Source organism: Haemaphysalis longicornis, unplaced genomic scaffold (genome assembly GCF_048455015.1).
Source record: "Haemaphysalis longicornis isolate Haplotype H1 unplaced genomic scaffold, Haemaphysalis longicornis Haplotype H1 scaffold_1, whole genome shotgun sequence".
NCBI lineage: Eukaryota > Metazoa > Arthropoda > Arachnida > Ixodida > Ixodidae > Haemaphysalis > Haemaphysalis longicornis.
In genome coordinates, this window is record NW_027526203.1 from 391,505,632 (window position 1) to 391,520,811 (window position 15,180).

The 15,180-nt window shown below is 44.8% G+C and overlaps 2 protein-coding genes across 2 annotated transcripts in view; one reads left to right on the forward strand and one right to left on the reverse strand.

Annotated features, from left to right (window-relative positions):
• Positions 1-85: 85 nt before the first annotated feature.
• On the forward strand, positions 86-1,997 carry Hspc300 (hematopoietic stem/progenitor cell protein 300). Its single transcript, XM_077686633.1, has 3 exons — positions 86-321; positions 404-486; positions 1,796-1,997. Exons 1-3 carry the CDS (start codon positions 201-203, stop codon positions 1,820-1,822), a joined length of 231 nt encoding a protein of 76 aa, XP_077542759.1. The 5' UTR covers positions 86-200; the 3' UTR covers positions 1,823-1,997.
• Positions 1,998-5,664: 3,667 nt separating this feature from the next.
• Positions 5,665-15,180, reverse strand: part of Ahcy (adenosylhomocysteinase) — a 34,875-nt gene continuing 25,359 nt past the window's right edge. The window contains exons 7-9 of the mRNA XM_077686631.1: positions 14,775-14,980; positions 8,401-8,568; positions 5,665-5,921 (exon numbers count right to left, since the gene is read on the reverse strand). Of these exons, the coding sequence (XP_077542757.1) occupies positions 5,763-5,921; positions 8,401-8,568; positions 14,775-14,980 (533 nt within the window). The 3' untranslated portion in view covers positions 5,665-5,762. The remainder of the gene's footprint in view (positions 5,922-8,400; positions 8,569-14,774; positions 14,981-15,180) is intronic.

Genomic DNA, 15,180 nt, shown 5'->3' on the forward strand with positions numbered 1-15,180 from the left:
TTATTTTAAATAGAACAAAACAAAATCATAAACTTTTTATTTCTCAAAGAGCGAGTCTTGGCGAACACAAGACACAAGTCGTTTGCAGACCAGCCCTAGCCTCGGCTGCAGCCAAAATTCCGTGGCTTGCTTTTGATACTCCCAAACTTTTTACTCGCTCATTGTCGAACTGTTGCGCTGTTCAGTTTTATTTTCCAGCGATGTCTGTACTTGAAAGAGAAGCCATACAAAAGCAAATTCAGCAAGATTGGGCAAACAGGGAGTACATCGAGATTATCAGTGGAAGCATTAAGAAAATCGTCGATTTTCTTACCTCTTTTGGTAAACATACCTACTTCTGTTGTTACGATCAATGTTGTCTTGGGGCTTGCTTCCAATTCAGATATCTAATTTCTAATTTCAGATATGTCGTGCAGAGCAAGGCTTGCTACCCTTAACGAAAAGTTGACGTCACTGGAAAGAAGAATAGAGTATCTGGAAGCCAGAGTGAGTCATGCCAAAGGACAACGTTTTGTAATGTTGCAGCGCGGGGTCACTGCATCAAAATCTCTTCTTGTTTCTGAGAGACTGTGACGTAGGAAGTCCCGAAACTGCATAACTGTGACACTGCTTCACGTGCTTGCTCTTGCTGTACCCTAGCTCAAACTGGCGAGGCGCTTGACCGCGCCCACATGTCAAGAGCGTACGCACGACTCTGTAATCTAATGCACAAAGTGCATGTAGCGCTTGGTGTAGATCTAAAACCGCATCTTAAAAGTTGCTTAGTTCCTTTGTCAAGTTTTCTCTCTTCTGAAACAAAGTGTGAGTATTTTTTGTATCAAAATCCTGTCGGTTTAAGAGTGACCATTAGTCTCTATTGCAGCCTAATCAAACTCAATTATGTTGCACCAGCTGGGGACAGCTGGTGCACCTTTTCATCTGGGGTCTCATTCACTAAGCAATTTTGGTAGTGTGCTACCTGCCAGGACATCATCCGCCGAACTACAGAACTACATTGCAGAACTGCATTACGGATCCAGCTTCTGTACGTTGAACTGCTAGTTTCTGACAAATGTTCACTTGAATGGCTGGTACAATTTCCACATGTATAGTTGGCAAAACGCTTGTCTATAACGTGCGAGCGGCGTGCTCCGGACTGTGCGGGAGACATCTAGTGATAACGCCTGGTTTGAGATCGGTAGAGTGTGAGCATGCCCGACCCGCATCAGCGCGATGGCTGTTTCCCTTATCGCTGTGCCCGTTGCCTTGGCTTCCGTACCTTCTTTTGCCGTGAGAAGCGCTGCCTGCACTACCGTGCCAGGAAACATGGCTGTGTCCCTCCGAGCGAACACCATTGCTCGATTTGTGTTCATCGTAGAATATTAAACAGGGTTTGTGCCATTTTGATAGCTCTGCAATACGCGAAATAAAACATGGTGCTTTATGGCACATTTATGCTTCCTGCAGTTGTAGTTTTGAATGTGTGGTAACAATGTGCATTCCACTTTCCTACCTAGGAGCAGAAAACAGAAAACACTTGCACAACTTATCAAGCAGCTAGGTGAAAAAGATATAAAGCACTGTAGTGACATTGTTATTACAGCAGAGTTAATCCTCAACTATTCTATTCATGAAAACCACATAACCTTCCGTGGTATCTCTTAAGTCACCAAAGCTTCAAATTTTACATTTTTTTATGCGAAAGAATACATTTCACGTTGAAAAGTTGTTTGGATAGTATGCATTTTGCTCTATTCTCAGTCGTCATTGGGCATGCATCATTTTTACCCCATTGTGATCTGTTTTATTCTTGCAGGTCACGAAAGGGGACACGTTCAACTGACCCATGTTTTATATGTGGGTAGACAGACCCCGTGGTTCAGTATGCAGCATCAATGTTTATATTGCTTTGCCAGTGTTTGTAAGGGAAGAACATCAATGTGTTGAATGTGTGTTGTCATCGATTTTATCATGCTGGGCAGGATCCTGCCAATGAAAAATAAATTGCTGACATTGTATTCTGTTTTGGTAGCGAGTACCTTTCCTGGGCAGCGATTGCAGCAGTAAATTATTGTACTGGACTCTAATTTTGGTGCTAGATACCCTTGCGCCAATAAGCACAACCATACTACTATTACGTAATTTTGGTGTGCTGATTAAAAACAGCCTCAACAATAAATGATTGGACTCGGGTGCCTAGCTGCACCCTACCAGTACAACCTCAATTTTTTATATTTTTAGCAGCACTTTTCATCTCTCGATCACCGTACACCTTACACCACAACAATCTGTATACAAACAGTGTGCTTATTGCTGATCAGTGCAGCACAATGCACTTATCTTTGCTTTGTTGCACCAGCTATGGCAGTAAATGTTTTATGCAATTACCACAGATTGTTTTATTTCTACTCAAATTTTGTGTGTAATAACAGATGAGATAGACAGTGAGCCTGCCTGCCTCAGGCTTGCCACTATGGTATAATATATGTGCTCGCTACTAATTGTGGATGCATTCCTCGTGGAAAGTGGAGAAAATCGGGCAGCACTAGTCAACTGAGCAAATTGTCCTTTCAGGTTGGCTTGGTTCGTGGTAGAACACTATTTTTTTTGGCAGGGAAATTATAGCCACTCAGCTAGAGCTTCTTTTGCCGAGGCACTACTGCAGGGTCTAGTATGCACGTCCTATAGGCTTACAAAGTGCCCCGGATGCACATAATTGTTCCTGGTTTGTGAACATGGGAAAGCACCGTTGTTCCCAGAAAACGTTGCTTTCCCATTAACCGCCCTTGACAAGCCTCTAGCTGGCATCGCTGCTTGCCAGCTTAATCGGAAGGAGCTTCATGTTCTCATTTTATGCACTCGATGAGCCCCTGTGAGCGACGGTGGTGTGTTGTTTAGAAGAACGAGGAGTGCAGTCGTCTCCCTAAGGAGCGTGGAGCATCAGCATGTCCGCTCACATTGGTGTGGAGGGTGTGTGTGTGCGTTTTCATGTGTAAGCATAAACTGTTGCCTCTCATCTTGCTGTGTTTTTGCCAATGGCTTCGAGGGAGGGAGGAATTAACCCTGAATTCTTTGCCAGAAGCATAGCCCTATTTTGTGCATGACCCACTCTCTTCCGAATCTGGTTGTGCCCTATGTTACATTGCTTTCCCCATCAGGGAAGTTTTGGCTATGTGGTTACACTAGCAGCTCGCATCTTTACGGTACACATTCATGCCACTGCCCAATCACGTAATATGGATGTAATATGGATTGCACACATTTCACTGTCAGCTACGTTTTAGTCTGTGTGATAAACGACTTGTGTGACCCAAATTGCAGAGCGTTGTGACATTCAGCAGACTTAGGCTGTCGGGCATTTGCTACAATTGGGGGTGATTGGCAAACAGCTGAAGTTGTGCGCTGGAGTCCGTGTAACAGTCTTAAAAAAAGTGCAAGTGTTGGAGTAAATACAGTACGTGATCCACAACTTCTATATATTTTATGACATTTTGGTAAAACCTTGTATGATAATGAAAATCGATAAATGGAAAATGTTGGATGTTTCTTGCTTTGGTAAATGCTACTTTACCAAATTTTATAGAAAATGGGGATAGTTCTTGGTGACAATGTTGCCCCAAAAGTTTGGTGTAGCGGAGATAATGAGACCTACCTTATACCTTGTTCAGCTGTAACTTCATGGAAAAAACATGCAAACACTTAGGCGTCATGTCCTTTTATTTCCTTTGAACTTCAAGGAAGTTTCAAGAAATGCTTACTTGAATGATACCTCTCTAAACTGAAACACAACAGCTCGGCTTTATTGTCAGATAAAGCAGAAGTAAAAGCCTGTTATGAATTTTCTTACCTTTTATACGGGCTGTTAATTTCAGTTAAAAGTCATGTGCCAAAGGTATGAAGATTTTCTCCCCTACACCACACCAACAGGCCTAAAACCCGAGAGCATTAATCATGCGTCGGTCATTATATGAACAAAGCTTTTAACGAAGAAAGAAGGGGTTAGGCACAAAAAAGGAGACAATGATGATACTATGTCACAATCAGCAAAACAGTCACAATGTTAGGCTGTTGACTGGTCCCTGTACAGGCAAAGGCTGAGCGAGCATGGTCCGCAAAATACTGTCCAAGAGCATGTGTCGGAATTCGTTACCTCCTGCTCGGTTGCGGTGTGCACATAAAAACCTCACGGAGAAGTGCATGTGCACAAAACACGTTGACTAGGGGTAAACTTGATGCGTTGAGAAATTGATGTGGAACTGTGGAACCTTTATCTATGGCTGCATTGTACCATTCAACTAGTAACCTTTCATGTCAAAGCAGTGTAGTGCTACCACACCAGTTCAGCATTCCTAAAGCTCAAAAGGATAAAAAAAAAGGCAGATGCTCTATCTGCAGTTGCTTCACTCGCATCACTGGTTTGCAATACTTGCAATAATGCTAATGTGTTTCATGGTTACCAGCTTTATTTTGGTTCATGGACATGTGGTAGCAGCCTGACAATTTCCACCCTGCACACCCAACCTTCGGCAAGGGGGCTGGTAAAAAGCAAGCTGCGCTATGTATGTACTATTACAAAAATTAAGGAAATGCAAAAATTCAGTTATGCCTTGTAAACTTTAACCCACTCAATTAGTTGCACAGTGTTCATAACTTTAAAAAGAAGGTGTTAAAAAATAAGGAAAGAACTCAAGCCATTTATTCCATTTTTCCTCACCGGCAGTCTTTTTTTTACTGGTTACAGTGAATCGCCAATTTTGAAAGCATAAATGAACTAATATAAATTTATCAATTAGATCCAAAACGCTGGCAAATGTCGTTTCCCTGAGTGCAGTAGCTGTAGTTTTGAAAATATGAATCCTTCTCACTCAACAAACCTAGTCATGCAAATCAAGGTTAGCAAGCTGCCCAACCTGCTCCGCATAGCACGTTGTTGGGCTCGTTGGAGTTGGTGTTGTATATTTATGAGAAGAACTGCGTATTAATGAAGGTACATTGAAAAAAGAACAGCAGAACACAGACTGTGCCCATCCTGTTATTTCTTTTTGACTGTGCCGTCATTATGTGGTTTTTCTTATAAATACCCTACCTGAATCATAAATGCCCTACCTGAATCCTGCAAGAACATTGATTTGATTGCTTGATTGTGGGGTTTAATGCCCCAAAGCTACTTGTGGGCTACGAGGAGAGCCGTAGGAGAGGACTCCGGATTAAGTTTGACCATCTGGGGATCCTAAAGTGGGGGACATGTGCGGAGGGCGACGCATTCCCGCTCGCGTTTTTCCCCTCTCCCAAACCGGTCCTGTAGCCTTCATGCGTGCTCCTGGCTGCCGCCGGACCGGTTTCCATAGTGCAAAAACACGTTTGAATACGCATCTCTCTCTGCTTATGTGCCCCCTGCTTTAACGTGCACAGAAATTTTGACAGACGGGTGTTCTCGCTTTCTGCCTCCATCAGAAACGCAGCCACCACAGCCAGGACCTTTGGGTTCAGCAGCACAATGCCTTAGCCACTGAGCCACCGCAGCAGGTCAGAACAAGAAAATTTTTAACGTTTGATCACAGAAATTTGCCACCAACAAAACAAACTTGCACTGGGTGCAAATAGACTTGGGAATTAAAAGAGGAAGCCTGCTGAAGCGACATATTTGTTCATGTAATGTGATAGTTCCAAAAGAAAAAGCTCACATTCAGAATGCCAGTTTATTATCACGTAAAAAATCAGTTCACTGGAACAAGTGTGCACCCGCAACGAACAAGGCTGATGCAGTCACCGTCGCAGCAAATCTAGTATCGGTAATGGTCGGGCTTGAAAGGTCCTTCGACAGGAATTCCAAGGTAGGAGGACTGCTCCTTGGTCAGCTTGCTCAACTTCACTCCAAGGTGGCTCAAGTGAAGAGCTGCCACCTCTTCATCCAACTTCTTGGGCAAGAAATGCACACCGACCTAAACGGAGGACAATGGGTGAGCACAAGCGTAGACGTTTGCAAAGCTGCCAAAAGTGAGGCTCCCCCGAAGTGCACAAAACCAATGCTCTGTGGCCACTGTTTGGGTAGCTGTGATTGGCAACACTGCAGGCTTTACAAACAGTGCAGGGCAACAGCCGAACCAAACTGCCCACAGTCACATGGGCCGAACCAACGCCGCCTGTATAAACATTGCCTAACGCGTGACCGAAAAATGGCCAAACAGCCACTCTCCTGTTGCTCTCTCCTACCCTTCCCCGCTCCGTAGCCTTCCTGCGTGCTTTCATGTCCGCCGGCCAGCGCCGCTTCTCGGCAACTATGCAAAATAGTTGACACTTTGTTTAGCGTTCCCCAGGCGGCGCTCCTACGCCTTCTTTTTCACCATGCCTGTCTGTCTTGGTCTGTCGCTGATAAAACCGCCTTTTCCTTGGAGCAAAATCCCTTGTGCTGCCGCAGGCTGATGCCGGCTTTGCGCGCTTATCTACATGGATCACAGGCCCCGAAATTTTCCGAGTGGGGTATCCCCCTCTGTACCCTCCGCATTTCGGCCTTGTTTTGCCCTTGCTGTTCGCACTCCGCTTCGGTACGCACTTTTAAAATTGAGGACTGTACTGTAGAAGCGCCCGGACAGTGTGGCGGACCCCTCAGCTGCTTATCGTTTTGTTTTCTGTAATCTCCTGAAATTTACAAGCACGTGATATTTTTATAAAATAACGGTAGAAGTGAGTGCCTGAAACAAAAAGTGCACGCAATTTTTTCTTTTCCTAAATCCTCCTGAGAGAAAAACATCGGTAAAATAATGGCTGCACCATCCGAAAATATCGTTTTTCCGTTTCCGCCTTCGTCAGTTATCTTTGGAAAAATGCAGCAAGTATGAAGCGAGCGACATGTTGGACGAGATCCCCAGTGCGCCCCAGAACTAGTGCCCCGTCGCGGCTAAGATGTGAGCAAAACAGCTCTTGAAACCCAACAGGCAAGCTGACAGACACACGTCATAGAAATGGGTGCAGCGTTCGCGACTCGCGAGCAGCGACGTAAGGCGAGATGTCCGCCGGCGCGAGCCACGTAGCGGATGAGTGCCTGAACTAAGCGTCCCTACCCTTCTCATTGAAAAGCGCGCGATGCGTTAGGCAATGTTTATACAGGCGGCGTTGGCCGAACCAAACTGCCCAGTCACATGGCCGACATGTGCCATGGCAGCTGCCTCTTTTAAAGCGCGCAAAAGGGCATGGGTTGTTAATCCTCTCCCAATGGCGACAGCTTGAAGCAGCCTTAGCTAGCTGTATTTAAAGGGGCCATGCAGACAAAATAAAAATTTGTTTTATTCAAAAGGTTTCGTGTTTTGTAGTGCCCGCAGTGCTTGTGCAGAAGCAAACGATGCTTTATTCACCGAGAAAGTAATCAATTTAAGTTAAAATTTGGTTCTCCCTCAAAACAGCGTGTTTTGGTGGCGTCTGCAATGACAACATATGTGCTCCCCGGGGAGCCTTGTCAACCTAGATGGCGCCACCATACCGCGAAGGGCCGTTTTCTGCCTTCGCTTTGTTTTTGCCCGTATTTTAGCAGGCTTGTTTTTGTTAAGGTAGAAAATAGTTTCGTGAAAGATGGTGTTCGCTCGACAAATATGGTCACGTAAGACACCGTGGTTACACCAACTGGCCAGCATCGTCTGAAACAACACCAAAGCGCTGCAGTGCTGTGCAGCTAAAACAGCATAGCGCGCGCAGTACCAACAGCAGCATGCATCGGTAGTTCTGTGTTTACGTGCACTTTCGTAACTTCCACTGTTTACCCCACCATTCTTACTGCTATAAAAGGAATGTGTCCTAAATGTGAGTGCAAGCTTACATTTACAGAGCTTATCAGCCCTGCTAATTTGCGTTTGCTTTTGCCAGCCTGAGCCAATCACAGAGCTGGCTCATATGACATCATAGGTTCTGTTATGGGAAATGAGCTAGTCGGTCGCATGGCCATTCCTTTTTTTCCTAATTATGTAGCTTATTTGGGCGAAGTTTACATTAAAAGTGGGTCAGTACGATTCTAACGAGGCAATTTTTCGAATGAACCAAACTTGTGTTTTGTCTGCATAGCCCCTTTAAGCGCTCACTGTGGCCAGAGCAAGGGCACAATCCTAATGGTGTTCCACAGCTGTACTTAAGGCAGAATTTTGGCACAAGTCTGCTTACAACAAATGCCCTGCCTGTGTGCAGCCCTTTCACATTTTAAGGCTAAAACCGCACATGATTGCACCATAACAATTGAACACCTTGGTTGCACTGCATACAAAATGGACAGTTCTTGAGCTGTTTTGACCCTTCTGTTACTCATTTTGTGTGTGCTGTGCAGACTCGTGCGAGTCGCATATTTTCAAAACAATTTATTATTACAGGCAGCTTTTCCTTGCAAGTGACCCAACCTTCAGTAGGCCTAGAAGGCAAGTGTGAGCAAACCTCGCATACCTTGTACTGATCACTCTTGGTCCACAGCTCAATTTGAGCAAGCACTTGGTTTGTGAAAGATGTGCTCATGACGAATGAGGGGTGACCCATTGCACAGCCCAAGTTCACAAGCCGGCCTTGAGCAAGGCATATGATATGCTTGCCGTTCTTCAGCCTGTAGCGATCAACCTATATATATATATAAAAAAAAAAAACGAATATGGGAAAGAGAAAAATGACATTTCTGTTCCACACTTCAAGAAATTTTGGGGAAAAACTGCACAATGGTACTTGGTATTGATGGTGGAGGCATAGAGCACACATGCATTGTGTTCTGCGGAAATGTTTTAAAGCTGCCAAAAACACAAGTTGCACATCAACGTACACTTCCACTGTCCTGTAGTCCCATTTTTTTGGTCGTTGCAAAAATTTTGCAACAAAGCACTATTCAATAGGTATGCTAAAAACGCACTAGCACTACATTCAGTATGCAGCAAGATAAACTCCATTGCTACTGCATATTATTTAGGGCAGAGTAAAAACTTACTAAAAGACCAATCGTCCCGAGGATTGGTTAATTTCTCAAGTGAAATGTTTCAAACTACAGCAGATTCTCGATCAACGGAACTTCAAGGGACCGAAAAAATTAGTTCCATTTAACAGGAGTTCCTTTTACTGAGACAGAAGTGCAAATTTATGTGCGAATTAAGTGCAGATTAAGTGCAAATTTATGTACTTTATACCATTTCATGGAACTCTAAGCCCTAAAAGTTCAATGTAGATGATAGTTTTTCAGAAAGCAAGAACACTACAAGAGGGTAAGGCACAGCATTCGCAAGGTTTATGTATTTGATAACAATTAGCCCCTGTGCACTAAAAATGCATCATTTTTTTTTTTTAGTCCTTGCAACTGCACCTTCAGAAGACAGCAACGCGGTAATGAATAACGAATAGCACCACGATGGCACAAACGAGGCGGCAGGAGCTAAACCCTGCAACTTCGGCCACTTGAATCGAGACCGAACGACTAGAACAAGAACTGCAATGTGGCATTTGTCGCGCTAAACTGGCTTACTACTAACGAGACGAGGCTTTCGAGGCCAACAAGGCTTCAATAAAAGTTTAAAAAAAAGGCAGTGGCTATTCTGCCGGCAGCCGGCCGATTAGCCTGGGAGAAAAGTTGCCGGCAGTTCCTTCTCATTGGCTGGCCCAGACCACGTGATTATTCTGCCGGCACATTTCCGCGGGGGCTATTTTGCCGGCAGCCGTCACATTAGCCCGGGAGAAAAGTTGCCGGGAATTCCCCGGCAATGCTGCGGCAGAAGGAGATGTCAACTTTAACGTTGGGGACAAGATTGTTTGGTACTGTTTAGTGAATTACGTCAGGTTATAGATACGAGTCGGCAAGATTGCGGCGGGCATGTCGAACTTTGACTCAGACCGACGCGAACTTTGACACTTTGATTACAGACACTTTGATTTGTGCTTGTTGTAAACCACTTGCCGTGTGTGCGTATCAGCAAGCAGCCGGGAGCTAACGTTTGGCAGTGTAGTGATTGTGCATAAGTCGCTGTTGTTAATCTGTCTGATTGTGTTTAGTATATGAACGCAGAATTAGATGTTTTTTGGACGTCTGCCTGCTTTGCATAATTCCACGCAGAAAAATTTTGTTTTACTGAAGTTCGTGTTTAAAATTTCGTACCATTGAAATAAAGTGGTGAATTGTAGCCATGCAATCTTGATTTTTTGGTTGATCATTTCTTTATAGTACGACTTTGCTTGAAATTCAACAAAGGAAACACCAAGGAACATTCACTGTCTGTAATCAAAGTGTCAAAGTTCGTGTCGGGCTGAGTCAAAGTTCGACATGCCCGCCGCAATCTTGCCGACTCGTTTCTATAACTGGACGTAATTCACTGAACAGTACCAATCAATCTTTTCTCCTCAAGCTCGGCAAATCTCGAAAACTTGTCCCCAACGTTAAAAGTTGACATCTCCTTCTGCCGCAGCATTGGCCCCAGGGGCAGCATTGCCGGGGAATTCCTGGCAACTTTTCTCCCGGGCTAATGTGCCGGCAGCCGGCAAAATAGCAACTGTGAAAATGTGCCGGCAGCCGGCAAAATAGCACGCGCGAAAATGTGCTGGCAGCCGGCAAAATAGCACCCGCGAAAATGTGCCGGCAGAATAATCACGTGGTCTGGGCCAGCCAATGGGAAGGAACTGCCGGCAACTTTTCTCCCAGGCTAATCGGCCGGCAGCCGGCAGAATAGCCACAGCCTTTAAAAAAAAAGAGAAAAAAATGGACACAGCTGGAACCAGAAAAAGCAGAGGCTTCTGGCAATGGGTCCCACAAGAAGTTTCATTTACACAGTGACACAGATATGGTAGTTCCGTTTACCGAGTGTTTTTGTACGTTGTCTGAATACAAAAACAACCAACTTGCAGGCTACTGTCCCGTTTAACGAGATCCTACTGTACAACAGATCTTGTTTTGAGCACGACTCAAAAATTACACATTGCAATTGGCTCCACATCACACACCGGCTTTGCGACATTGACACACACCTCGCTCGTATACAGACCAAGTGAACCACGCTGCAGTCACCTCAAAAGAAACACTTTCAGTGCCCCATGCAAGTATTCATCCCCAAAATGTTGTAGGGACGCAGCGCTTGCACATTGTGTGGCTCGTGCGTGCTAGCGACAGCGCTTCGAGTGTGCTGTAGGTTGCATTCACTGGTGTGGCACACATTCAGGCAACCCTGCGTGTGGGCTGCCATGTATGTGCCGCAGCGTCTGTGTTACGTTGAGCTCCATTAGATGGCGCGGCACTTGGCCGTGCTGGTGCCCAATGGAGCACAGCACATGACAACAGCAAGAGCTGTCTGATGTTCCAAACTGTGCGCCACCGAACACAAAGAAATATCTCTACGCCAAATACTGTTCCGTGCAGCATCCTATGATCTACCTATCGCCAGACACGCTTTAAATCGGCGCGCGACTGCAGCGAAAAAAAACTTCAGAGCCTTGCAACCGCGTCATGATAGACCAAGTTGCGTGCGTATGCTAGTGAAAGTTCATCGCTCCTTTAACACTTTTGCAACTGCGCCTATTCCCATCGATAGTACGTTATCAATGAATACAAATTCAAATTTTGGCGCTCTCCGATCGCTTGTGGACAGCTAATGCCATCCAAAGAGTAAAAGAGGAAGTATTGTATCAGTTTCGCTTTCGAGTTTCTTTTCGCCGCCACGGGGGGATTACTCTTTTACTTCGTGCGCCCAACTGCGCAGATAAAGCTTCCGCGCAGTTGGGCGCACGTGGTTTCAGTTATGGTGTCGCTGCCGCTTGCCGATGCGCCACGGCAACGGTGAATTTCAACGGATTCCAATGAATCTGAGCTGTAATTTCTGGATGATGGTAGCAGCACTGACACAGAAGGCGACTTCGATTCATCAGACTTAGTACGGATGGCGAAAGTGCAAGAAACTGCCCTGGAACATCAGCAGGTATCCGCCGACAAGTTTCTCTTTCTCGTCGGACTGTTTTATCTTTGCTGCGAGTTGATGTAAACATATCCGGCCTGTTCTAAAGGGTACAGCTCTTATCTGCAGGGTGTAGACTTTGTTTAAGTGGGACCACTTGGCGCCGGCTGCACAAAGAGTGGAGCCAACCTTTGTTTCACCACGTCAAAAAACTGCTTCGCGTGGTGGCATAATAGACACTAGTGCTTATATTTTTGTATGTAAATAACTTTGGTATTTACAAAACTTATATTTGCAGTAATATTCTATAAGGGCCTTGCAATTTAAAGTGTATATTTTAATTTTTTTTAATGTTTACTCTCTGCAAAGTACAATTGATGTTTTCATAATTTTTTTGTTACTTTTTTGTTTTGATATTTTTTTTGTAATATTCATAAGAAATCTGTTGTTTGAAATCAATACTGTTGAAAAGACCTATCCTTCCTTTATCATTTCATACCTTACACTTTAGCTTCAATAATTTCTGTGGCAGGAAAAAATATATTTCCTGGACTACCCAAAAACCACCGATTTTTCCACGGCCACAAAATGTGTCAAGTTCTGTAACCTGTTCAAGGACAACAAAAATATCATTGCCAACAATTTTGCCGTGCGAAAGCCAAAATCAAGTGATCTGTTTGGAGGGTGCTTCGATTCGCCAGTATTTGTGCTAGCTAGGGAGTGCAAGCACGGCACAGCTTGGGAGATGACTTCACATGCACTAGCTGCTGCGCTACCATCGTATCAAAATTGGCATACGTGTGAAGCATTTTTTTAAAAGCATTATTTGATTTTTGCACTCAAGTACGCATTAGAGAGCACTCGTGTCGACATCAGTGGTCGCAGGCGACCACAGCGTCGGCCTCTTGCGCCCCTTGCCACTTTCGTTCACAGCTGCGGTTGCATTCTCCAGAGATCAGAAGTTCTCAAGGGCGAAGAGAATGGCACCACATAATGTGAGCGCAATTATTTATACATCTGTTAACACCACGGCTGAGAATCTGGTTGAACTGGGGTAGACAATGCATGCTGGTTTTTTTCCCCCGCAAAGTGCGGGCGCAATACGCATGCATAGCGGCAGACATGGCGGTTTCCAGTATTGCTTTGCTAAGTGAAGAAATCGCCCGCTAAACTTTTCAGTGAATACCATCAATAGTGAGTGTGCTAAGAACACAGATAGGGATGCCAGCCCTCTACCAGGGTCCATAGCATACTTAAAGGCAAAAATTAAAGGACTTTCAAGGCCCCAAAATAATAATTTCAAGGGCCTCAAGAAATGTGTTTAGTAGCTCGGCCAGAAAATAACTGTCAACAACGAAATCGCTCATTCTATTGTAAATAACAAAAAAATGACACACTCAATTGAAACAGTCGTAATTTGCCTTCAATCATGCACTACCTTGAAGCACATACAAGGAAGTATCTCCAAGAAAGTTCTTGAAGTTTTTCAGCAATAGCACAATCAATTGCTTAAGCTTCCTGCACCTTTTCTTTTGCAGCTTTTCAATAACGGTTTGGTGTCACAATGTCTGATGTCATTTGCTGCTTCAGCTTTTTCGGCGTAATTGTCAGCAGCTGCCATCCAGCCAGCAATAGTCTTTTCTCGTTTTTTTTTCTTATGTCTGCAGCTCACGATTTCCTCAATAAGACTTCTCTCCGAATGCCTCAACTGCTGGGCTTCCTGATCCCTCTGTTCCTCCTAGTACACTTGGTACCAGTTCCATGCGGCTAAAACTGATGCCTGCAGCTCCTTCAAATTGCAACGTTAAGGATGCTACTTGCCTTTTTTATAGCATCGCATATGTCTCTCTGTGACAACTCCTTGATGTTTTCAACAGATATTTGACAATTGACACTAAGTCCCTCTTGGCTTCATTTAAACGTGGCCAGACAGACGCTCAGTAAATTTCGCTAAGCCTAGCTGTGTGTACAAATTCAAGGACTTTTCAGTACCCCAAAAAATTCAAGGGTTTACAAGGCCTTGAAAACAGCATTTCAGAAATCACAGGTTTTCAAGGACCACTACGAACCCTGAATATGCATCATGTGCTTGTGGTGGTGCACAGCGAGTGCGCAGCAAACACGTGTGTTGTACGCATCAAGCCCTGAGCATGTCCAAAGCTACCAAGTCTTGCATACAATCGGTTCTCATGATTAGTGCGGCCGGGGGAGACAAGAAAGCATGGCAGCAGCGGATGCCCAGGATGGAAGCAGCAAGAGGCAGTCTGCCGCAAACACAATCCTCTGCCATGTAGGACTAGCCAGCACCTGTGGCAAGCACATACGGCTTTTGGCCACGCAATCGTGCGCTGCCATGGAATGCCCCACTTTACTTTCTGCACAAGTGACGCAGTGCGATATTCAATGTCGCGTTGCTTCACGGGCCATTGTGTATTTCACCTCGTGTTTCTGCACGTGTAATTTGTTTGTTGCCCCAGAATAGACAATTGATTTACATTTCTTGCATGACATTATTTCGTCAGGTGGGGTCAGGCTCGTGAACCCTTCACACATGAAGGCGGCTCCTTCAAAGCACAAACAGGAAATTGCACCATGAACATAGCCATAGCAACAGAAGTGAGAAGCTGGCTAAAATAACCCATTACTGCTTTCGAAATGAGCCACTAGAGGGCTTTCAGCGGCATCCTACAGACAGTCCTCATGGCCTACATCCCGAAGCAACACCCACACGACACGCACCCAAGTTATAATTACTTTCACAACCTGCACAAGTAAGGACAGCCAAACTTCCTTTCTGCATACCTGGAATGGGCGTGCAGTTCTTGCAACACACAGTAAAGTACTACCACTTATCGCACAATTGCATCCGTTAAAGTGCATGCACAAAGTCTTTCAAATTCGTGCACGTACCTGAGGCTTGATCTCAACTTTCTCAGCTGCATTCTGGTCGAGCCACTTGACGTCAATTTCAATGTCAAAATGACCGATGTTGCAGACAATAGAATCATTAGGCATTTTCTCAAAATGTTCGCCGCGGATAATATCCCGGCATCCAGTGGCAGTCACGAAGATGGAAGCCCTCGAGGCAGCATCCTCCATGGTGGTCACCTCCAAACCTGCAGTGAAAATGAACAGAGCTTACAACCTTCATTTTGAACAAAGAGCAACACATTACAAAACCGAATTTACCACTTACATTTCTAAGTGGAGTCGGGATCAAAAATTGGCCCCTCCCCAAATATTCAACCTCCTGTACGAATTTTAATTTTTAACCTACAAGTCCTGAGAAAGTAAGCTACATGCAAAATACAGTAGA